Consider the following 26,686-nt stretch of genomic DNA (forward strand, 5'->3'; position numbering starts at 1 on the left):
CATAGGAAAGACTTTGATTGTGTTTGTGGGTTGAAGTATCACTGTTAAATGTCATTGGCTTAGCTTTTTATGGTGGTGTTCAACAGTATAAGAGAGAGGAGAGACAGAGAGGTACAGAAAGAGACAGACGTACATAGCAAGAGATCTAAGTCAAACAGTACACATGTGAAGATGCCTTATAAGTTTTCACATGCTACACAAATATCACTACACAGTTTTATTATTTGTTTATAGGCAATTGTGACCCAAAAGTAATCTCTAACATTTTTTTTTTTGAGACAGAGTCATGCTATGTGGCCCAGGCTGGCTTCACCTTCATCTCAGTCTCTATAGTGCTGGGGTTATGGGCATATACCATCATGCCAAGCCTTCTTTTATTTTAAGAAAACAGGGTCATTATACTAAGATTATGTACTTGAGGAGACATTATTATTGTATTAATCTTTATCTACTTGCTGAAGAAAGTTTTACAAATTTATTTGTAATCCCTGCAGGCAAACATTTTTTCTTTTCTTTTTGTTTTTTGAGACAGGGTTTTTCTGGCTGTCTTGGACTCACTTTGTAGACTAGGCTGGCCTTGAGTGCATAGAAATCTGCCTGCCTCTGCCTCACAGAGTGCTGGGATTACAGGTATGTGCCACAATGCCTGGCTGCAAACACAATATTTGACCTAACTGCATTATTCCTGTTAACCCTTACCATTCAGTTACTTGGAAATCACCAAAAACCTGGAGTGGATCATGTATGATTTGTGTGTGTGTGCAGAAGGCAAAGTGTGCTCTGGAAGGAAAAGAATCCTTTCCAAACACAATGCGAACAACAACCTTTGTGTTCACAAAATCTTTAAGCTTTGTGAGTAGGCAGGCATTTGTGAGAGGCCATGTTTCAGGTATATGTGATCATTACAGAATTGTTCTAGAGGTGCCCAAAGGATGTTTCCACCAGCCCCTCCATTCTGCAAGAATCAGCCCCTACCATAAAGTTTGCAGGCTACCTATAAATTGGATTACTTTTTGAGTACTTGTCTTCTGTTCAGCAGAAAACAGAAGATCAAATTTTGATTTGTTCTTACAGATTTAATCTTTATGTTCTTATGATTTTCCTGAAAAGTGCAAAAGCAACAACAACAAGAAAATGAGTGGATCCTAGATAAGCCCAGCAGTGTGCAGCAGCCATTTGTGATCCCAGCTTGACTTATGTATGTCCTGGTCACTTTCACATGCTTGGTGGAGTGACCTTCCACAGAGTTTTATTTGACTGCACTGTACAATTTCATGGTGGCATCTTAGCTTCAGGAAGGAAAAACAGATCAAGTTTGACATTTTCCATTCACAGCTGGGCCAGTTAATCATAGAGTGGAGGGCACTGAAGGGTAAGCTAATCAGAAGGGCCCGGAAAAACAGGGCTGGGCAGAGTCCATCAGGTGAGTTCGGATTGCATTGATCAGTGAGGTTGGGGACCAGGCATTCCTACAGCTCATTTGCACTAAGAAACCCATTTTGAAAAAGGGCGAGCAGTGAAAAGGTGACCTGTGCAGCGGACTTATCACCAAACAAGCTTTGGAAAGTGAAAAGATAGTTACCTCTCCTGGAGGCTTCAAAACTATCAAAGAGATTAATCCTCTGGATGTCATAGGTTAATGTGATGTTGGGCATCAAAGTTCGGTTTCGGTTGATACTGGTGACCGCAAACTTGAAAGCCAATTCTTCAACATTAACCGGTTCATTTTCCACAGTTTCAAAAATCCCTCCTGTAGAAGCAAAAGAGATGCATGAGAAAGAGTAGAAATGATGCAATATCACTGTTTTAAAAGAAGACTAAATTGCAAACAAAAGACCCCAAAACAATAAATGGCAGAATGACCAGGGTAGATACAGAATCCAGGCTGAATGTTATCAGAATGTATTACATGTGAATAAATAGTTTTACATTTTCTGCACATGTATGCTTGAAGTTTTAAATCCAACATTGAATGAATAATGCCTTTTAGATGGTAGGTAGATATATTCCAAATATTTTATACCATGGAAGCATAGCTGATAATGTGATAGAAAGCAATCTTCTCTGATTTTCACAAGAGTTGTGTTGTGTTTGACTAGACATAATTTAAACTCGATCCTGGTGGGCAATACTGCCTTGGACTTGGGACTTTTCTATTGGAAAGAGAGTGTCTATGAGGTGGAGTGATGACTCAGCGGTGATGAACAGGCGTATGACTCTTGTACAGCATCCACGCTTGGTTACCAGCACCTACACCAGACTGCTCATAACCGCCAGAAAGACAAACTCCAGAGCTGATGCACTTCTGGGCACCTATACTTATGTGCATCTGCACTCCTACACTTCTCTACACACCCAACACACACATGTGCACCCCCATCCTCACACACTCATGTGCATACTTACATCCAGCCCCCACATTCATGTGCACACAGCCATACACACACATGCATGATTAAAGACAAGGAAAGTGTGTCTTAAAAATCAGACATTCAAGACCTAACTGTAGTGGGCCTGGGAAGAGATGGACCAGGGACAAAATGGAATAATCCTACTCTGACGGTTTTCAGAATGAAAATATCTTTTCTGCATTTAGGGCTCAGAATTCTAGTGTCACATCCTACACATCCTAATATGTTCCAAAGCATATGGGCATATGCAAAGAAGGGTTGTTTTCTGTGTTTGAAAAAATCATTTGAATATACCCCAAAGCAAACTTGTGTTCTAATCCTGGCAAGATACGTTCTTTCAGGCCCTAGGCAAACACGTGTATCTATCTCATTACAGACAATATTATCATACTGTTGGGTGTCAGCAGAGGCTGAAGCTCTGACCTTGAGTGAAATGTTAGCTGTATGTTCTTAATATTCTTCAAATGCAGTCCTGATTATCTCAGTAGACACAGAACGCACCACTGAGACACTATAAACTGACTTCTATTTAGCTTAGTCCTTGATTTACCCAGCTATTCGGTTCCTCTACAAATAAGCCTTAACTCGTGCCTGTGGCATGGTGAATGCTCATAGGCTGTGATTGATCTGCTCTCATTGTTCCTTACTAAGGGCCAGGATTAGCTGTTTGTGATGGTTTGATTTGTGAATGCTTTAAATTCTCTGTTGACTCAAGCAGATAGACATGCACACTCACACACATACATTCACATACACACATACACTCAAACACACAGTCACACACATTCACACACACAAATACACTCAAACATATATATACACACAGAGTCTGAAATAAAAAGCACTAATAGTCATCAGGTGTTTAAGTTCCATTTGTTCTTCCTCAGATGGAGAACTCTAATGTATAGATTTTAACTAAATGTGATTACACTGGCCTTACTTTGAAAGATTAGTTAAAAATACATATATAGCTTTCTGTTGAATCGACTTTCTTGATTAACTATAGTGTCTAACTACGAGCACTAAGAACGTCTATAGTAACATGATTTGGCTTCTTTCAAATGTATTTATGGAATTTACAGATCAATAGCATGAACAACACATGTATAGATCCCTACTATGGCTCTCTATGAAATCATAGTTAAGAATAAACGATGACGTCATGTTAACCTTCACCTAAGGACCCGTGGGAGATATTTATTCCGAAGGCAGTATCAAGAAAATGCCTGTGTTTTCACTCTGTCAATCAAAAATGGGTTAATTAGGGATGGACTTTCAGTTTGGCTGGAAGCTGTGAGTAGACAGTGGACTGAGAGGTGAGGGGGTCAGGCAAGAAGCACTGAGTGGTGACAGGCAGACGGCTGTAGGATGAGCTTGTCGCTGTGATCAAGGTGACCCACTTAGAGGGCGCTTGCTGTTAGAATTTCCACAGTAGTTATTAGCAGTTGTTTGTTCACTAGTCTCCCTCGCCAGCCTCAGAAAGGGCCCCGTGACAGAGAGTCCATGCCGCTCAGAATCTGACCCTTTGGAGATTGGGCATCTTAAGGTGCTCATGCTGCACCTACTTAGGGAGTAAGTCAGCGTCAGCCTGTGAGGAGAGCAGCAGTAAGGTGTGCAGGGCAGGCTGTGGGAGGGGATCCACATAAGAGCATCTTCACAGAGAGCAGAAGGTCTGATATGTGGATACTGGCTTTACCTAACTCTTCTTTGAGATTTTTAAAAAATATATTTTATTAATTTATTCATATTACATCTCAATTGTTATCCCATCCCTTGTATCCTCCCATTCCTCCCTCCCTCCTGCTTTCCCCCTACTCCCCTCCCCTATGACTGTGACTGAGGGAGACCTCCTCCCCCTGTATATGCTCATAAGGTATCAAGTCTCTTCTTGATAGCCTGCTATCCTTCCTCTGAGTGCCACCAGGCCTCCCCATCCAGGGGATGTGGTCAAATATGGGGCACCAGAGTTCGTGTGAAAGTCAGTGCCCACTCTCCACTCAACTGTGGAGGTTGTGGGAGGATAATCATCCTCAAGTAGCTCTTCTGTGTAAGTTGTCCTCAAACCCTTATAACTATCATACATAGTAGGAATTTTAGTAAATGAAAAAGAAACATAGGAAGTACATGTCATACCCAAACAACTCAAATGCCAAAACAGTCTCATCTGTGGCAAGCTCAGATGCCTAGGTGTCTGATATCATGTGTGTGCTCATGTTTCACTTCATCAGGCTATTTAAACTTTTATTATTTCTAAATGTGGGGAATTACTCTTCGCTGCTCTCCTAGTGTATAAAGAAAATGGGAAAATTCAGTCCACTACGATGAAAACACAATTATTCCCTATAAAAGGTTGGCACTACTGCACATGGTGATAGCCATACGAAACTTTTGCTACCAATTTTGGAACTTCCTGCTCACTTCAAAATGCTTCCTCTGGTCTATAGTTGTCTTTTGTACAAAGCTGAATGTTCTTGGTTTTAAGAAACGTGTTAATTTATTTTTTATGTATTTAGTGTACAGGTGATCTCCATTTTGGCACTTTAAGGAAAATTCTGTCTTTCATTCACCAAATGAGAATTGTGCATGGTTCTCACTGCTCAGTACTCCCACCACACTCTCCTTTTCTCCAAAAGGAACATCAGATGGATATCCCAAGTCTACAGTAGGTGTGCAGACTGCTGGAGAAGTACCAAGACCACAACACTTTGCAAAACACAACGAAGTTGTTAACTGAAGCAAGACTGGGTCCTTAGGATGTGAGTGCAGACAATTAACATTAGCGTCCTTTCCTGAGCTTCAGATTTAAGACATGAGATGCTTAATATGAGAAGCAGAGGAACTCACTCCTAGGAACACTTGCATATTATTTATCCACTGAGTGAGCCAGTCTTGGCACCTACATAAAAACGCTGGGCATGGTGGCAGGCTTGTAATCTACAAGGAGATCCTAGGAGCCCACTGGCCATCCAGTCTAGCTGCTTGGAAATCTCCAGTTTAATCTCAGACTCTGTCTTAAATAATAAGGTGGAGAGTGGTAGATGGAGACACTCAGCGTCAGCCTCTGGCTTCCACATTCACATGCAGAGGCATACACACATCTGTGCACCCAGGCATATGCCGCACACTCAAAATATAGACCAATATTTTCTAAAACTAGAAACTGGGCTTTTGAGAATCATGCTGTAAATTTCTGTACAGATATTTGTGCTATTTGAAATGATAATGGCACTTGGTATTTCTTGCAATTTGGTATTTCATATAAAGAAACACATGTATATATGTATTTGGTGTGCATATACTTGTATACACACATACATATACCACGCTATACTTCTGCATTGGAACACAGCTCCTACACACAGCCACTAAATAAAGAATATAAAACAAATGACTATGTCAATGATTCTGAGTTAACTTGAACTAACAATCCCCCTTTCTTGTGTGTACGTGATCATCCTGGCCTGAACTGTGTCCACCCCAAGCTCATCTATGGAAGCCCTAATTCAGTGCCCACCACCTGAGAACTGACTGCATTTTACAAGATAATGATGTTAGCATGAGGCAGGGAGGGTGTCCCCTGATCCAGTCTGTGGTTATAGAAAAAGAAAGCAAAGGGTTGGAAGGATGGCTATGCAGTAGAGGGCACTTTTTCAGAGGACCTGGGTTTGGTTCTCAGCCCCCACATTGTAGCTAACAACCATCTGTAACTGCAGTTCCCGGGCATATGACACTTTGTCCTGGCCTCTTCAGGTACTGTGTACACACACAGTTACATGGATTGATATACAATGTGGGCAAAATTCCCATGCACAGAAAGTAAAAATAAATAACTCTTTAAAAAGGAAAAGAAAATGGAATTCACTAACATACAGTATGTACCTGTGTACAGTCATGCTGACGGAAATCATTTACCCGAGGACAGAAAGAATCAAAGTGGCAATCTGCAAACCGAGAGGCAGACAAGCCTGCCGTTCCTTGATCCTATACTTCCAGTACCTAGGATAGGGTGTGAAGACATTTCTCTTTCTATCATTTCAACCACTTAGCCTACTTAGAGTGTTCCTTTGTTTTGATTATTTGTTTGTTTGTTTTGTCTAACTCTAGGAAACTAGTGCACGTATCTTCTCTTTTTACCCCAAGGGCTTTAAAATGAAAACTATTTAATGGCTTAGTGTCAATCACTTTTATCTAAATAGCACAGTCTTCTTGGAACTGTAATGTAAGATAAACAAAGAGAAGATTACTGTAAATCTGTCTCGGAGGCAGAAGTTTGCCCTCTCAGTGTACTTCTGTTGCTGTTGGTGCACTTGTATGCGACAGTCACTGGTGGGGGACCATGTACACAATATCCTGTGCATGGGTGAGGCTGTCTACAAGGAGTGATGGGGGCGGGGCATGAGGGGTGGTCAACAGAAGCCTTTGATTTACACCACGTACTTTCAGGTAGACGTAGAAAAGACCTGTTCTCCATGACAAACCTTACTGATATTTGATTGATACCATGGTCACTGTAAGCAAAGGGTGGCACTCAAGGAATGCTGACAATAAATATTCTAATTCATGAGTCTTCGGAACGTATGCACAAGCAATGGTGCATGTGTCAGCCGTCTTTCACTATAATAAAATACCTAAGGCAATTTATTTATAAAACGAAAATGTGTATTTTGGCTCAGCATTTGGGAGATTCTTGCCCATGATTTATTGGCTTCATAGCTTTGGGTTTTAATGAAGCAATAGTTCATGGTAAGATTGCTTGGAGGGAAACTTCTTTGTGACTAGAAAGTAATGAGGGGAAGAGCAATGTCATCTTTGAGGATATTTCTCCAGTGACCTAAGGACTTCTGGTAAGGTTCTACCACATCAAGATCTTCAACACCCTGAAGAATGCTGCCACCCTGGAAGCCACACCTTTAACAAACCGATCTTTTAAAGCACATAAGACATTTGAATTCTAGCAAGCAGTTGTCAAACTTTTCCTAATTTATGTTCAATTCTTATAGAATCATACTGGGAGAGGGCTGAACCAACTCTGTGAAGACCCCAGCCTTGCTTGAGAGCTCACTGATCTCTTTGTTTTCTTTTTGGCTTCCAAGGGTATTCAATTGCTGTCTCTGTAATATGCCTTCTAGTCACAGCTTCTGTGGAGCATGAAAAGTATAATGTTGTAGATATGAAGGGCCTTGCTATGGGCATATAGTCATGGTCCTTAAAGAACATAATAACATTGTTGCCCATCATTACCATCCTGGCTCCCTCCAGATGCAGTTTAACTGGATTATGGGTGGGAATTGTAACAATGTCTCACTTTATCCCTCCAAAACATTAAGAAGATGACCCAGGGAATTTGCCTCATTTAATGATGACAAAACTGCATGAAAGACATGACTTTAAGTCCTGTTCCAATACAAAGGAATATTGTTTTGACTTGGCTTGACTTATAATAAACATATATTCCAATAGCCACTTTAGAAATGCAGTACTTACAAGCATGCATGCATGAATGCATATGAATAAAAACATGCATATAGCTACACACAGACATACATAAGCCTTGGCTGTTTTTATATGTGATGGACCATGAATCATAGAATTTAATAATTCACCCAATGAGGCATTATTTATCTAGTCATTTATTTATAAAACGCTTTGCATGTAAAAACCAGTGCTATAAGAAGCACTAGGAATATACCTGTGTACAAGAGAGATGAACTGTAACACCCAGACATGATAGTGCTCTCCTGCCATCCTAAAACGTGGGAGGCAGATGCAAACAGTTCTCTGTAAATTTAAGACAAGCCTGGTTGACATAGAGAGTTTTAGGCCAGCCCAGACCTGCATAGTGAAATTCTGAATAGAAAGGGGGATTGGAGGAGAAAGATAGAGGGAAGGGAGAAAAATGAGAACGAATATAAATTATGTGACCTTAAGAGGTTTTGTTCTAGAAGCTATTCAGAGGTGGGGAGAAGGGCATTGACATGCCTACTGAGAGGACAAGCTGGTCTGCACTAAAGGTATCGTGGACTGAAAATATTGGGAGAAGAGTGTTCTATTCAGGGGGGGCAAAGTGGGAAAGGACAAGGGCTATTTTGGGTCATTTTTCAAGACTTATGTGGCTGAAATTGGGTGAGGCTGGCTTTGGTAAAAGAGCTCAATCAAGTGATGGGGATAGATGGGAGTAGATTAGAGGGCTTAGGATACAGTCACAGGACTGTTCTAAGAGACATGGAAAGCTAGCACTAGGTTTTGAACAGAGTGGTTAAGTGATGTTTAGTATTGCAAGAGAATTAACATGGTTTTTTTTAATTAATGAGGAGATGGAGGAAATGGACGAGAGCCAAACACAAGCAGATCTACTCTTGAACCTCTTCTACAACAGGCTACTCCAGCAGTTCAGCTGAGAGGTGTTGGTGGCTAAGTTGAGATTGTTGGTTTTGATGGTGTGAAAAGAAATTATTGAATAGAAGGTAGTGCTGGTAGAATTCTTTAGCAAAGCAAAAGAGACAAGAATGAAGGATGACTTTATGTTTGGAGATTTAAGTAGTCATTGAAATTGCTGAAGAACAGGACAGAGGGAGCATGGCTTGGAGTGAGATTGATTATTCGCTGATGCCTCTTCTTAGGTGCTTACATGGAAATGTCATCTAGGGAGTTTAATATACTCACGCAGATGCTATAGAAGTTGTTTCTGAATGTGGAAATTAGGGTGTCTCTGCAATGGGACTCGTGTCTGAAGCAGTCGTCCTGGAGAGAATCACTTAGCAGCAAGTGCAGACAAGCCAAGGGGTCCCCAGAGCCAGTAAAAGCTGGAATATGCAGGAACTCAGTCCCATGGACGATGAAAGAAGGAAGCAAGGTCACTGTCAGTGTCCTGAATTTACACTTCTGATTTCTAGCACTGTTAGTGCAAGTCTACTACTCTATGTAATCAAGTTTAAAGGTAGATGTGTGTGTGTGTGTGTGTGTGTGTGTGTGTGTGTGTGTGTGTGTGTGTGTGTATGTACTTGAACATACACGTCTGTGCCCTTTTGTGTGGAAGTCAGTGGTTAACATCAGTGTCTTCTTCAATCACTCTCTACTTAGCATGTTTTGTTTTGTTCTTGTGACAGGATCTCTTACAGAGACTGGACCTCACCAATTCAGCTAGGCTGCTTAGCCAGTGTGCTCCAGTGATCAACCTATCTGCCCCTCAGTTCTGGAACTATAGACCTATTCTGCACACCTGACTTTTTACATGGATACTGGGATGTGAACACAGGTTCTCATGCTTTTGTGGCAAGAACTTTTATCAAGTAACCCATTTTAGTAGCCCTGAAGTAACTTTCTATAGAAGCTACAGATCTAGTAACCCATTTTAGTAGCCCTGAAGTAACTTTCTATAGAAGCTACAGAGTAATAATGCAATATCCAGACTGACTCTTTTTTTCGAAACAGGGTTTCTCTGTGTAGCCTTGGTTGTCCTGGGGTCGCTTTACAGACCAAGCCCACCTTGAACTTACAGAGATCTGTCTGCCTATGCCTCCATGAGTGCTGGGATTCATCTTTAATTTTTATTTCACTTTGAATGAATTCAAAATAACTAAATTTCTGAGGTGCAGTGCAATATTTTGATACATCCACTTGTAAAATATATGTTGATCTGATTAGTGTAAGGAGAACATCTCCCACCACAACTATTTATCATTTCTCCTTAGTGAAAACATTTTGAAAGCTCTGTTGTAGGAATTTAAGTATATAGGGAAAGCATACAGTAATTTACTAACTATATAGCTGCCTCGCTATGCTTTGAATACTAGAGCTTATTCTTCATGGTCAACTCTATTTTATTGCTGCCAACAATGCTTTCTTGATATTTGCCAGTATTAGCTAATTTAAATTATCCTATTGCTTATTTCTAGAGTGTCATTTTATTCAGCCCATTCAATAGTTATTTCTACATCTATTATTCTATTTTGCAAATGCACTACTTAACTATATTACTGGATATATTGATATTTAAAAATTCATTTTATTTTCCTACTTTATTTGAAGAGAGCAGGATCAGATCAGGATATGTGTTCTAGTAAGCCTTGCAAACTCTAACTGGCTGTTGTACATCCACTGTGATAAATTATGAGTTCATTCAAAAAGCAGGGGTGACCTATTAAATGACGATCTAGAAATGGAAAGGTTCCAGTGCTGGCTCCTGTTTTGCATTCATGTAGACTAACAACCACCCCAGGAGCTGTCAACAGAAAACAAGATGGCAATTTGATCTATTCCTTTGCTGATAGCTGCTCCTTAAATACACAATATTATATTGCCTCTCTTTACTGCCACATCCATAATTCTACTTTATTGCATCATAAGCAATTTACTCGAGGCTCATATTTACTGCACCTTTAATTTCAAGGTTACACATTTAATTTCTAAGATTCCCTTTCATGTTCAGCTTCTCTCTTTCTCTCTTACTTTGGGCACCAGCACCATCTTAATGATCATATGTAAATGAATTTGGGTGGGAATCAGATGTTCCATGACTTAACGGAAAAGAAATGGAAGAGTTTTAATCTTTCAAAAATTATTGAGTAAGGAGAGAGTTATAGGTTAAAGACAAGTGGAGCCTCAGTGGTCTGGCTGTGACCCAAACTTCTCCAAGTAGCCTTTTTAATCAGTGTCTTTTGAAAGGAAGAATACATTTCATTCTATACCTGAGATAATGACCACATTTAAATTCTCTTTGGTGCTTCAAAAAGATCTGAATAAGTTCAGTATAAATGCCCTCCGAGAAGGAGGTGTGCAAGTCTATAGTGAATGATATGGTTCAGAAGGTAGCCAGTAGGAGAGGGTGAAGTTCTGAATTGCTCTGAAGATGCTTTGGGTAATTGTTCTGAATGAATGTAACACAGATTACAAAAAAAAAAAAAAAAAAAAAAAAAAAAGAAATCTATCAAAGTCAATATTATTCTCATAGTATCTTTCAGTATTCAATCTGTTTATGGAATATTATCTGTTGACTTTTAGTGTGTACGGCAATGTTAGTGTTAAGAGATGACACGTGATGAAGGATACCTTGGTTCTTGCTCTCAGAAAGATCCAAGTCCTAGGGATTGGACAACAGAAAGGAAGGCATGTGTATTAGTCAGCTACTCTCAACCAGCAAAGCCCAAGCACAGTCTTTGTCCCGTTCTACCCAGAATCCTTTTGCATTCCTTCAGCTGGGGATGAACTCTTTCTCTGTAAATACACTCCAAAGTGTGTTGATTATTCAGGGGAATTTGTTTAGTATAGCTATTATCAAAAATAATGTACAGGTTTCTAAAATCAAAACCAAAACTATCATAGGACCCAGATATCCTAGTACTGGAAAAGGAAATTAACATGTTGAAAAGTCGCATGCATGTTTGCATTTATTTCAGTAGCATTTACAGTAGGATATGGTATGTATAAAATGATTATGAATGAATGAAGAAAACCTGATATAATATAATAAAACCTGGCTTAACAAGATGACTCAGTGCCATAAGCTTAGGTCATCTGCGTTTCATCCCCAGGACCTACATGGTTGATGACAGAACCAACTCAAACAGGTTGCCCTGTAATCTGTATGTGTGCACAATGGCACAAATGCCAAACTCTCCCAGATGAATATATTTTTAAAAGATCATTCAAGTGCCAAGGAACTCTGTAATTTGTGACAATGTGTCCTGGCCTGGAGGATATCTTGTTAGCTGTGGTAAGTCAAGCCTGCCGTATGATCACCTTCATCAGTGAAATATTAAAATGTTGATCTTAGAGGCTGATAATTGAATGGTGGCTCCCAAAGACTTGGGAGAGTGGATGGTTGGGAGATGAAGAAGAGCTGGTCATGAACACAATATTAAAGCTAGACATAGCTTCTGGTATTCTATAATACATCTAGCTGGATACGATCTAGCAAATACATATTTCAGAGTAGCTAGATAGTTTGCTTGTACTTGTCAAGACTGATATAATAGTTACTTAGAGGTCACCACTACCTCATATACACATAATTCAAAGTAATAGTATACTTTACATATGTACATAAGTATTAAACATTAATTAAAATATTTCTTAAGCCCAGAGCCCACATGTTCCTTGAGAGTAGGATCTGTGTTAATGGCAACTTACTAGGACTCCATAGGGGAATTTTCATCCTGTAATAGGGCTTTTTTGATCACATCCAAAGACTTTTAGGTCTGTGTAATTCAGACAGCATGGCACACTTTTAGTCCCTCTGGCTAGAATATAAAACACACCCTTCTGACCATTGGCTAGATCTGGGAAGGGGTTTAAAGTTTACCTCCTGTATTGTCCTTGGTTGGTGCCTTAGTTTGAGCGGGACCCCTGGGCCCAAATCTGCCTATCATATTGCTCTACTTGTAGATTTCTAGGACCCTCTGTATCCTTTTATTTTGCTATTCTCCCATGTGTCTCTCATTTAGAGTCCCAATAGGATGCCTTCCCCTCTGTCCCAGTTTCCTGGTAAGTGAAGGCTTTCGTGGGACATGCCCCTTGGGCTAGTATGCAGATATAAGTGAGTATATGCCATTTGATTCTTTCTGCTTCTGGGTTAACTCACTCATTATGATCACTTCTAGCTCAATCCATTTATCCACAAATTTCGGGAATTCCTTGTTTTTAATAGCTGAGTAGTATTCCATAGTGTATATGTACCACAGTTTCTTTATCCATTCTTCTACTGAGGGACACTTAGGCTGTTTCCATGTTTTGGCTATTATGAATAAGGCTGCTATGAACATGTGATATGACTTTCTCACGTACTATGGTGCCTCACATTTGACCATGTCCCCTGGAGGGGGAGACCTGGTGGCACTCAGAGGAAGGACAGCAGGTAGCCAAGAAGAGACTTGATACCCTATGAGAATATATAGGGGGAGGTAATCCCCCTCAGGAACAGTCGTAGGGGAGGGGAATAATGGGAAAATGGGGGGGGGGGAGGAATGGGAGGATACAAGGGATGGGATAAACATTGAGATGTAACAAGAATAAATTAATAATAAAAAAACCACACCCTTAGTACACACCTTTAATCTCAAACAATGAAGGGAAAGTTAGCTTGTAGAAGGAAGCACCCATGTTTGAATGTGATGTCTAATTAAGGGTCAAAAAGTGTCAAGTCAGAGAAAGATTTGATAGAATGAATCAGAGATAGGATACACCTAATTCTCATGAGGACAGGAAAGAGAAGCTACTTAAGAGAAGTACAGTAGAGTTGAGAGAGAGAAAGAGAGAGAGAGAAAGAGAGAGAGAGAGAGAGAGGACAGAGACAGAGACAAAGAGACAGAGAGAGGCAGAGAGACAGAGAGGAGAAGACATAAAGTAGAGTATAGTGGAGAGTTCAGTAGAGAAGACAGTACAGAAGAGAAAGGAGTAAAGTTGAATCCAATAAAGAGTTCACTAGGGAAGACAGCATAGTTGAGTTGAGTTCAGTACAATACAGGCAGTTCAGTGTAGTTCAGTTGAGCTCAGTCAGTTGGGAGTCAATGCAGTGAGTGCAGTGATGTTGAGTTTGTTCATGATTTCATGCAGTTCAGTGCAGGTCAGCAGACGCAATTGAAGCCAGAGTTCAGAAAAAGTTAGAAGGGGTAAGCTTCTGTAGTAAGCCTCTGAGATGACAATTACATCTGGCTAGTAAAAGTTACCTTTTCATCTGGAGCCCAACATGTGGCTCGAACTCATAACCCTGGGATTAAAAATCCCATGTCCTACTAACTGAGCTACTATGCTGCTCTTAAGTAGCTTCTCTTCCCTGTCTGTTCTCATGAGAGTTGGACATATCCTATCCTATCAAATCTTTCTCTGGTTCTTCACTTTGTCCCTCAGTTAGACATCATTTTCAATCATGGCTGCTTCCTTCCATCAACTCACATGACCTTCATTGTTTCAGATGAAAAGAGTATACTAGAAGATGTCTGTATTACAGCCAGATGATATTGTAATCCAGAGTGTGTATGCATTCTATCCAGGTCATATAGACCTAGAAGGTTTTTGAATATGGTACCTTGAATGAACAACGATGCTGCTGGATTAAAATTCCTCTATAGACTCCATGCCATGACATGGCTTTAGTTCACCATCCCTAACTGGTGGATGTTGAGTCTTGTGCCTAAGCTCTGAGCCACATGAAGCACTCTGTCCTGCCAACACAGAGGCCTGAGAGAGGAGAGTTGCAGTTGAGATACATAGCAAGAACCTCCTGACTTTTCCCATTACCGAGTCCTTGGCAGTGATTGCTTTTTCTCTCTCAGCCATTACCTCCCATGGTCCCAGGCATTTTCAAAGCTCTATTCTCCCTGGGAGTTCTCTCCTCATCAGGCTGCCAAGCACCTTCATTTCATGCAGGGATGGCTGGTGTCCTAGTCAACTGCTGGTTCCAGGCAGCAACCAGGAGTTTTGCCAATGAAGTAATGCCAAAAACTGTCACTCTTATAAAAGTCTGGGATTACTTTAATATCTCTTGAGAGCAGTTATATTTCTAGCTTTTTAACATCTCATTTAAATGACATGTATTCACATGAAAGGTCTCCTGATTCCATTTTTTCTTCTTATTAGTTAAATGAGAAAATATGCCAAGTTCACAGCCTAGAGTTCCAAGGAAGCTTTATTATATGTTTTATCCCAATTTTCTAGTTTATGTCCCTCTGTTTCTGCTATATTTTAGTTGGCAATTTCTGCTTACTGAGAAGGAAAGGCTGTTGTTAAAATGAAATCTAGGGTCTGAAGCCAGAACAAATGGAGGCTCACAGCTCCCATGGGGCAGCATTTCTCAATGCATAAATATGGGACACACAAAAGGTTTTTATTGGTCAAACATGTTTGGGAAACCCTGCCTACCATCAACCCTGTCGGAAATTCACATTATACAGTAAGGTGCACATTGCCCACAAGCCATGCAATAAAGAAAGCAATTCAACTCTCCTTAACCCAGTGTGTGTCTAAAATTCAGCTGACCACAGGACACTTTCCCCTGCAACTGTGACCAGTTGTCGTCTTGATAATTACAGTTCAAAGGCAGTTTGATCCAGAGACTTGTTTACATTTGGCCCAAATAATGTGTACTGTTAAATGCACTTTCATGCCATTTTAATGTGTCTTAATCAGAAATATAAACCCCTCCAATTATGAAGCTACCTCTAAAGACATATTAGATATGTATCATCAATTTTTACTCTCTTTTCGCATTTACAAAAAAATATTCTAAGCAAGAAGATGATCTCTCTTTCTGTGCAAAAACCCTCCTGATTTTGGTCAGTCTCCTCTGGAAGCTACACTGCAGGCAGTATGCATCTCTTGGTGTTTAATGTCAATATGAAGTTCTCAGCTATTTGTTCCTCTTATTTTCCCTCTTTCAATGTCTTCTATTTAGGTTTTAAAATCCATTGTATATTGCCAAGTGCCCCAGTAGATAACAAACACTTTTCTTATAACATGCTTTTAATTCACTGATATTAAAATTGTGCAAAATGGCCCCTTGAGGCAATACGATAATATCTAAGAAAGTTCCAGAACCTTGCTTTAAACTTTTGTCTGCTTAGAGTTCTTGGCCCGGAATGTTTTTTATTTAGACTCAGAATTTATTATTGTTCATCAAGTTATTCTAGACTCCGGAGCATCAGCTCTCAGCCTGCGGGTTATATCACATATAGGGTTGTATATCACATACATACATTACAACAAAATAATTTTATGGTTGGAGTCACCACAACATGAGTAATTGTATTAAAAGGCCACGGTGTTATGAAGGTTGAGAACCACTGTTCGAGAGTCTTGAGCCTCTGAGATTCAACATGATTAAATGGAATCAGCTGGAGGGTTGCACTCAGCAACAGAACACTTGCCTGACATGTGCAGTGTTCTGGCTTCGAACCCCTATAGTGCAAAAGAAAAACAAAGTAAATATTGGAAGGAATTGAAATGAATGCTTACTATGACACGAAAAACAAGTAAGTTCAAGGGAAGTCACAGCTAAAGGAAAAGGCAGTACTGAGGTAATGAGGTTACAGATGGAAGAGATGCCCAACACGCCTGCTCAGGAAAGCTATGAGCTGATCTGCAGCGTAGCAAGGCTGGATTTCATGTCACTGAGGGTTCTGTGCTGAGTATTACAAACAGCAGATTTGAGAAATATTCATGTTTTTACATTAAAAGCTGAAAATCTCCTTTGCTGTTTATTTGCATGTACTAAAAAACATACTTCTCTCTCAGCTCTTATATTGGACACCATGACATGGAGGGAGTACAGACATTTTTGTTATCTGAAATATTTTCATATTTAAAACATACTTGGACATATAAGTTAAGGGTTGGATGTAGAGAAAAACAAACACATATATTATTACACAGTATATAACAAACAGTGTTAAACATTTGGACAATTTCCTTTCATTACTTTCCTGAGTTATCTTTTATTCTTCTTTGATATAAAAATTAGTTTCATTTATAGGTAGTAACAAGAGGAAATTTTTACTAAGAAAACAGTACCATTTGCCATAGCATCAAAAGAATACTTAGAAACTAGAAGCTAGAAACTCACAGAAAGCTACAAAACATTCGTGAAAGCATTTAAAACCAAATGCAAATAGGGATATATATACCATGTTCACGAATTACAGAACTTTCTGTTATTTTAATGTTTATTATTCTCAGAGAGAATTACAATTAATCATTTAATCCCTATCAAATCTCAATTACATTTTATAGATAGAATGAATAATCCTGGAAGTATTGAGGACCTGTAATGATTCTGAATAGCTGACAGAATATGATGTACAGAGCCAGGGACATCATGCTTCCTGATTTTAGGCCTCATAACGGATCCAAGGTCATCGCAACAGCATGCTATTGAGATAAAGCCCATGTCGAGCAGTCAAGCTGATTCAGAAACGAACCCTTGGAAAAGGCATCAGATACAACTGGGCAAGGACAGTGCTTCAATGATTGGACAATTGGGATGTAACATTATCAAATAAATAAATTAATGAAGAAAAAGACTTGTAACTTAGTCTTCTACCAGACATAAGGGGCGGGGGCTGTGCACAGATGGCTTCATGGTTTAGACCACTCGATGTTTTTCCAGAGGACTGCGATTAAATTCCCAGCACCCACACAGCTGCTCACAACCATCTTAAACCACAGTTGTAGGGTACTTGAAGTCTTATTCTGGCCCTCACAGGTACCAGGTATCCATATGCTACACATGTATACATATAGACAAAAACACCCATAAACGTTAAATATGAATCTTCTACCAGACATAAAAAATACACGTGTAAGGTTTATATAGAAGTCCTGAGACTATAAGAAAACATTGGGTAGGAGCTTCATGATTTTAATCTGGGTGATAATTTCCTGCTGGACAACAATATTATAAGCAATGGAAATAAAACTATATCAAACTGAAATGTATGCCCAGCCAAAGAAATCAGTAGGCTGCAAAGGCAACCTAGGAGATGCAAAAGATTTTCAAAGCATATACTTAGTAAAAGCTTAGAGTTCTCTATGTTTATTTTGATATGCAGATACATTTCTTCTTCTTTCCTTTCCAGATGTATGGGTGGATGAATGTGGAGGTGGGTGGCCAGTTCTGCCTGGTGGCTCCTGAACAGGAGTCACTTGTTCAGCACTGGCGAGAGGCTCTAGAGCCCTCCTGAGTGCACCTCAGTCAGGTGCACAGGTAACAACTAAGCTAGTCCATCATCCTGTGAGGCCCAAGGGGCCACCTGTGAAACAGCCTAAAGGTGCTGTTTAAGCACAAACACAACTTTGGTCATTTGAAGGCAGTAGTTGGGAAGGGCATTTGCCGGAATGGAGGCTGACCTTGGAATAGTTCTTATCTTAAAAGTTAGGTTTTTGTTTCTGGAATTGATAAGAATTCACTTACATAATCGCTACTGTGAGGTGTTTGTAATCTTTGCGCGTCTTTGATGAGTGTATGTGTACTCTTGTTTGTGTGACAGTTGTGGAACAGTGCAAACATGGATGTCACATGTAAGCCCTCGCTTTTCACGTTGCTTGTGTCAGGGCCTCTTGTTCACAGTGTCCTAAGCCAGGCTGGAATCTATAGATTCTCCTGTCTACCTCCCACTTGGTTGTAAAAGCTGTTCAATTACAGACACACCCATGATACCTGAATTTTTATAATATGGTTTCTGAGAATCTAATCAGATTGTCAGGCAAGCACTCACCCTCTTAGCCATCTCCTGGGCTTCTTTGGAGTCGTTATAAGGTTATTTTTATCATTAGTTAATTAGCCAATTTGAAGTTCCTTCTAATGTGTGGCATAAGGAAAGCTAATGTAAGAGTTTACGTTATATAAAATTACATGTGCTTATGTTGTAAGTACTACACATACACCCATGCATGTATGCAATCTCAACTGCATTGTTACAGCACCTTTTTTAATGTATTGAATTATTGAACAATTTTCATTTTATTGCCATTCTGCCTAAGTGTATGTAGCTCTGCACTGCAATAATATTGGTTTGCAAATTAACTGGGTAAATGACTTCTCTAATTGTATCCAATTGTCCTTGTTATGGAATTAGTTTCTTGAAAATATTTGCTTGCTTATAAACTGGAATTTATTAAAAATATAAATTAATTTATAAAAATTAAAGTATTGAAAAGCATTTTATTTTCCTATGGTTTGACAGAGGAAGATATTTATATGAAGTTATTTGTACAAATTATTATAGATTTAAAATTAAACAACAATGTTTACATAGAATTTTCCTAGGAGGTGAGTTTGATTTATAATATTTTCTTTTTCATTATTATTGATTTTGTGTGTATTTGTAATACAACTCTTTACCAAACACTTTAAGTTTCTGGATTTAATTTATTTTTATAACAACCATTTTTTAACATCTATCATTTCTGATTTGCTTATTATATTGCCTAGGATTTTCAGAGTAAGATAATGAGAGCTAGTTTCCTTATTTTGTTTTTAATTTAATTTGAAATGCTTCTACTGTTAAACTATTACCTATTATTTGGAAGTTGGATTGAAATAGATGTTATAATATTAATTTAATATAGTACAAGAAATGAAAATTGAAATAAATGTGATTTATATTCATATCCCAAACAAAATGTATTAACTTTCATTAAACGTTTCTCAGAGTTCAATTTTCCTCCTAATGAGATATTTTATATGCCTGCATTTCTTTACATTACCCCATGAATGCAATTCTGAGATAAATTACATTTGATCATGGAGGGCTTTTCTTTTGGTGTGTTACTGAATTAGATTAGCTGATGTTTTGTATAATATTTTGCATTTTATCAATAAATGATAGTGACATTTAAGCTTTTGTATGTATTAGGCTTGTTGATTTAGTTACTAGAGTTATCTAATCTTAATAAAACATAAAGGATGAATTTTAAATGATCCTATATCTAGGAAAAATAAATTCCTCTAAGCTTAAAAGAACTCACCAGCAGAACTACAAAAGCTTTGAATGTTTCTGTAAATTGTCCTTTGATAAATTTTTAAACATTTACTAGTGTTCTTGAAATTACAATGATTCATATTACTGATTCAGTAAGATGTATTTTATATATTCAACATTTCACCTATTTAGGTAAGATTTTTTAACATTTTTTTCTTGATTTTTTTAACAGTTTTTGAAAATTTTTATGTATTATACAATCATTATAGAGACGATTGTTTTTAAAGATTTAGTCTATCGATCTATCCTCTTATTTATCAGTCTATTACCTATCTATCATCTATCTATCTATCTATCTATCTATCTATCTATCATCTATCTATCATCTATCTATCTATCTATCTATCTATCATCTATCTATCATCTATCTATCATCTATCTATCTATCTATCTATCATCTATCTATCATCTATCTATCATCTATCTATCTATCTATCTATCTATCTATCTATAATTTTTCTATTATCATCTCTTTATTATATATATATATTTATTTGTGTGTGTGCATGCATGTGTTTGTGTGTGTGCACATGCACGTGCCCGTGTACATGCATATGTGTTTTCTTTTCTTTTCTTTTTTTTTTTTGCATATGTGTTTTCTTGTTCTTACGTATTTGTGTGTAGGGAGGGATGCTGGAGGAGGCTGGCGGAGGGCCCTGGATCCTGTGGAGATGTCACAGACAGCTGTGTGCTTTCCTGTGGGTCCTCTGTAGGAGCAACAAGCACACTTAACTGCTGACCCATCTCCCCAGCTCTGCTATACAGTTTTTTTGTGTTGTCAGTGCTATTCTTTTTGAGAAGTTAGTAGAAGCTATTAGTAAAATGATTTTGGAGATTTTACATTTATCCAATCTGAACTTTCCATTATCTTAGGTGTTTAAATTTACAAATGTATCCACATATTAAAATTTTATTTAATCACTGGGTTGACATTTATTTATATAGATTTGGCTGTATTTCAAGTGTTTGATTGGGTCTTACATTTTTGTTATTTTATAAATCTTTTAAAATGCATACATTATTTCATTATTGGCTCAAAAACTAGTAAAACTTTTAAATTGTAAGAGTTGGAAGGCTTCTAAATGTTCCTTTATTGTTAAAAAAAGGTTATTCAACTATATTACTGATGGTTTTGGAATTTTTAAATAAAGTCATGAATAAATAAACATATTTATTTAAGTTTTTACTAGCATATTATTAATGATATCAAGATTTGAGCATACGTTTTTATCACATTGTTTGCTGTCTGAGTGCACCAGAATCACATTACATATGAAGTACTGTATTTTTGTGGTTTTTCTTCTTCTTTCTTGGTCAGGGTCTTGCTATGTAAAATAATGTAGCTTCAAGTTTCTGATTTTCATGCCCTAGGCTCTGGAATGCTAGAATTACAGATGCGTGCTGCTATGACTTGCTTGTGTATTTGTGGTTGTTAATGATTTTTTATTTTATTTAATATTTATAAAATATTGATTTTAGTGATGATATTCCATCCTCAAAATCAAATTTTGTTTAGATAATTTACAATTATGCAAAAGTTCCTGTTCTTTGCCAGAGAAATAATGTCTCAATAAATACATCCTTGTGGAAAATACTAGGTTAGTATTTTGTTTTATTATTTTGATTCTTTCATATGAAACTCGAGGTTAAAGATTGCACTCATTTTAATAACATTGATGCATGTTATCAGATTTTAAAGAAAGATTATATTTGCTTTCATCCTCACCATGGATGCATCAGTGCACGTCTTCATGTATTTCTAAGTGTTGTAAATAAAAAGGAATAAATTCCCTACAAACACCCTGCAATGATGACTATTTAAATGCACATTTTATTAATTATTAGTGAGGTTGAGCACTTTCACACAAAGTACTATTTTCTTCCTTTATCTTTTTTCTTACTTTCCTCCTTTACTTTTGGTTAATTCTTGATCATTGTCTTGCCCATATTTATAAGATATCCATATTTATTTCAGACATTTATACATGAGGCAAAGGAACACTCTTCTTGCACCCCTTCTATGTTCATAAGAACCTTTTATAGTTTGGGGATAATTCTCAAAGAGAAGTGATCTACTCCTTATTTTTGGAAACTGGTCATGACACCATTGGTGATGTTGGGACAGGGGATTGTGGCATGCTGGGGTGATAGCTCAGTGTGCCAAAATGTGCTAGACACATCTTTGATGGTCTTGTGTAGTGGGACCAGGAAAAGGCTCTCCTGTGTACTGGGGTACCTGTAAATATCTTACATTGAAAGCTCAGCAGCTATCCACACAGTGCTCCAACATAGTGACTCCAGAAATGGAGAGAGAAACTGGGCTGAGTGGCAAGAATACAAATGACACAGCAGGGTGGCCAGAGCCTCACTCAAGGGAGTTCTGTTCCTGAGTACCAGATAGATATATATATAGGATGTAGCCACAGCCTTGCCCTTATATTCCAATCTCCATGTAATGCATTTCTTGGTTTAGCTTAAGCTAATTTGATTTTAATTTTCTTAAATGTGACCATTTAAAAATTTTGTTTTTGTGATTTTTTTCCCCCATTGCTGAAATATTACAAATTCTTTCCATTTTGACCTCAGAAAGTAATACTATTTTCCTGTTGGTTGTTAGATGACTAGTGTTATAATTCATTTATAACTTACCTTGGCATATAGAACAAGGTAAGCATCTTTAAAATAATAAGCAACCAACAGGAAATGTGTTAATAATTTTCTGCAATGAAATCAATTCAAACTGTGAACCTTTAAAGGAATGAGCAATAAGTCTTAATGGGGGTATTATTTCATACTTTCTAAACTTTTAGAGCTAGGTTAAGAAGAGAGGTGCAGAAATGGAATCTTCTAGAAGAGCACTAAAATGTTTTGAAAATTGGAACACTCTGGTTAAGTTAGGAGGGATATTCTTGGAATTATAGCTAAAATTTCCCTCTGCCTTAGTTTTAAGTTTTTGCTCCAGCTGAACAGCCTCAGCATCACACCTGTCAATCTCCATAGCATGGGGTTATGTTAATTCCCTTTCTGAATCATAAGTTTGGCTGTCCTTGGCCATTGGCCATGAAGACTTGGGATCTTCTGCCAGAACAAAGGAAAGTATTTGTTATCTCCTTATCCTGTAAGCTCTCACATGTTCAGGAGCACTGAAGTGCACTGACCACCCTCTCTTTCATAAGTGTCCTAGAGCAGTTGGCTGTCCTATTAATGTGTGAGTAGGGGCATTTCCACATTTCCATAGTGTGTGTGGATGGGTACTCCAGCTTTCACTAAGCGGTCCACCTGAGCTCAGTTTCATAGCACAGGAAGATGAATTGAGACTGCGGATGTTGGGTCTCCTGGGTTATCAGTGACCCCAGGACTATCATTATCATCCATTGTTAAATGGAAGATGCAAGAAATTGTAAATGCACCAACATGGGCATGAGGGTCACTAGGACTGAGAACTAGGGTGCGGCACGTTAAGCATAATCAACTTGGATGTATAGCTTAAGGGTGTGACAGTATCAGAAATCAAAATAGGTAGTCTTGTGGTGTTTGTGTGTGTATGTGTTTTATACGTTTCATGTGAGTGTGGGCGCACACTTCCCTATGTGCTTGTGAAGGCCAGAGGAAAGCATCACGTGTCTCTTATCCTTTCTTCTTCTTTCCAGAAAGAGTCTTTTACTGAACACAGAGCTCCAGTGATGACAACAAGCCTTATGATCCTGCCTCTGCCTCCCTACCACTGGGATTACATGTATGCATGTGGTCATGCCCAGATTTTTATATGCATGCTGGAGATTCGATCTCAGGTCCTGATGCTTGCACAGCAAACACTCTTAACCACCAAGTCATCTCCCAACCCCGTCATAAATAATATGTTCATGCTATATTTCTAAGGCAAAAATAATGCAAACATTCATGATGGAGAAAATAACCAACTTCTGAATGTCAGGATCTGTGTCACACTTCTGGTCCTGCCTCTCTGGCTCTGTAGACATAGTGACACTGTTGAGCAAGCTATCCCTGTATTGTAGATGCACCTTACACGTAGTGGGGTTCACGAGCTAACTCTATGAGTCCCTGTCCTCCCTTTTTCCTGGAGTGACTCAGACGCTCTGCAGGACTAAAGCAGAGAGAAAGTCCTTCCAATGCATAAGGTCACCTTACAATCCTTCCCAGTTACCTTCACTGCAAGGTTGATATGATCATGGCTATTTTGTATCAGAGCAACCTGAGGCCAGAGGTGTTAGGCTCCCCATGTCATGTGGCCGACAAATAATAAGATCAGGAATGAAATTGGGTCATTATGCTTACAAAACCTCTATCTGTGTTTAGTATTCCTCCCTTGACATTCTTCAAAGTACCAAACAAAGTGAGACAACAACAACAACAACAAAACCCTGCGAATATTTCTTCCTATATGTCTAAAACTTGAACGACAATAACAACAAGAAAAAGTTGTCAAAACCAAGAAAGTTGTCTCAAGCATGGTTTCCTGACAACTTATATCACAAGGCTGTATTCAACGGCAAGAACCCACTGCTTCCTGCTCCTGCAAGTGAGGTAAGAGAAGGGACGGCTCCAGGTGTGACCTTCTCCAGTAGTGATTATTAAGGATAGCGTAGGCCTTGTACTTGCAAACAGGTTTCACTTAAACAGTGCCTTTATTATGCACAGGATGCAGCCTGGAAGACAGCAGGTGTTCTGTAGTACTTGACAATGGCTGGGCATGATTACATGTATTTATTGCAGCCCCATGGATGATGGATGCAATGCTGGCCGCTTGCCAGTGTGTTCAGAGGGAAGCAGCGCACTTGATCAGAACAGCATCTGTTGCTGACAGAATAGGACCTCTCAACTATGCTCTGGTCACTGAATGATACCCTTTCAGCTTCCTCAGGGAGATGTCATGAAGCCCGGTCCTCTGAAAATTACAGTGCACTAGAATTGCAGTGAGTGGATTTTTTAAAAAATGACTTTTGCTCTACCCAATCTACACTATGGAAATAGAGAGAAAGCCAGAGAGCACATGCTTGCTTCAATAGCTCCAGTAGAAGAATAACATAAACTCTCACTCTAGATATGATGTTTGTCCCTGTAATAAGTGTATTCTTAAAGTCTTTTTGTCCTCACAATCCTTTTATTCAATACCTTAGGGACTATCTCCTCAGTCCTTTACAAATCAGTAGGGCAAGATCCCTCAAATTTGGGCTTTTCCACTAATAAACTAGGCTTTTAGTTATGAGGTGGTATCTTTACCTTTATAAGTGTTTACATTTTGTTGTCAGAAATATAACTTGGTAAAATTGCAAGTGGGCCCTTTCAGCACTTAAAATATTTAAAGGAGATTTTAGGCTTGTTCACTGAAACTTTTTCTCTGTCATTGTCCCTGTCAGAAAACTCAGCTTTGCTACCTCTGCAGCAAGCCTACGTCGTCAGTGACAAAAGCGTCTGTCCAGCGTAAAAGCTTCTAGTATGCCCATTAAGTAGTGAAATTCACAGTCTCCCTTGGGAGTCTATTTGAATCCAGCCCTCCAATTGGGAAAGACTTCCACTGAAGAGCAATTGGAATAAAGAGTCTCATTTTGAGACATCTAAGCAATTTGCCCCTCTCCATTACTAAGAGAAAATATTATTTATCTTAATTCCCTTGCATAATGCATTGCACAGATCACAGCCTACTTTGGAGATACAGGTTGGGAGCTCATTGTGAAGGCCTGCTTTTTCTTCTTTTTCATTAAACAAATACTTATAAGTAGGAAAGAAACACGGGCTACTCTAGATGTCATTAAAATGTGGACAACCTGACTTCTAGATAGATTGGTTTTGATCATATTTCTATGTTTTAGAAGAAAAAAAATCACTTAATGACCAAAGCCTCTGTTAAATCTCTATTTCAATACTCAAACTATCACACACACACACACACACACACACACACACACACCACAGGCAGAGTGCAAATACCATATATATGTGCAAAGATAGTTTGCATTTTTCAGATAATTTTCTCGGGTTATCTATTATATATTATTAGGGGACTTTTTACATAACATCTGACATAATTTGCTTTGAGTTCCTTGAGTCCTATGTGGGGAAATACTTTATTCATCCTTCCAATTCTTGTCTTTGTTCTCATTCTTTTTAAGCTAATTTTTTTTAGCATTTTCCTCACATTTTCTTATTTCTAAATCAGTAGCAATTATAACATATTTGCCTATCTCTGATTCAGAAAACCCTTTCTACCATTTGCGCTTATGCTGGTGTCTTCTTTTGGGTTTCTATTGCTGTGATAAGACCCCATAATTAAATCAGCTTGGGGAGGAGGTGTCTTTGGCTTATATCTCCTAGGTCACGGTCTGCTGTAGGAAGTCAAAGCAGGAACTCAAACAGGAACCAGGAGTCAGGATTTGATGCAGAATGCATGGAGGAATGCTGCTTACTAGCCTGTTCAATTTGCTTTCTTTTAGCACCCAGGACGACCTTCCCAGTGGAGACACTGTCATGGTGAACTGGGCCCTCCTACATCAATCGTAAGTCAAGAAGATACACCACAGCCTTATCCAGTGGAATTTTTTTCTCACTTAAGGTTCACCTTTCCACAATGACATAAATGTGTCAAGTTGACCTACAACTAACCAGCACAGCTGGTTTCTATGACCCTTGGGAACAGTTCTTCCCGTTCAGGCACTAGGTTTGACTGGCTCATTTGAAGTTGATAATGCAATACATGGCTAGAAAACTATACAACTGTTATGTACAGCTGAGCTCACTGAGACTAAACTAAAACTAGCTAGTAGCTCGTGGGAAAGTGGTCAGCTA

At 38.6% G+C, this 26,686-nt stretch overlaps 1 protein-coding gene across 7 annotated transcripts in view; it reads right to left on the reverse strand.

The window, feature by feature from the left end:
• Positions 1–26,686, reverse strand: part of Grik1 (glutamate ionotropic receptor kainate type subunit 1) — a 370,429-nt gene that overhangs the window by 151,625 nt on the left and 192,118 nt on the right. For all 7 annotated transcript variants that reach the window (XM_051150186.1, XM_051150183.1, XM_051150189.1 and 4 more), the window contains exon 2: positions 1,583–1,750. In XM_051150186.1, coding sequence (XP_051006143.1) covers positions 1,583–1,750 — 168 coding nt within the window. The remainder of the gene's footprint in view (positions 1–1,582; positions 1,751–26,686) is intronic.

This window comes from Acomys russatus, chromosome 8, assembly GCF_903995435.1.
Source record: "Acomys russatus chromosome 8, mAcoRus1.1, whole genome shotgun sequence".
NCBI lineage: Eukaryota > Metazoa > Chordata > Mammalia > Rodentia > Muridae > Acomys > Acomys russatus.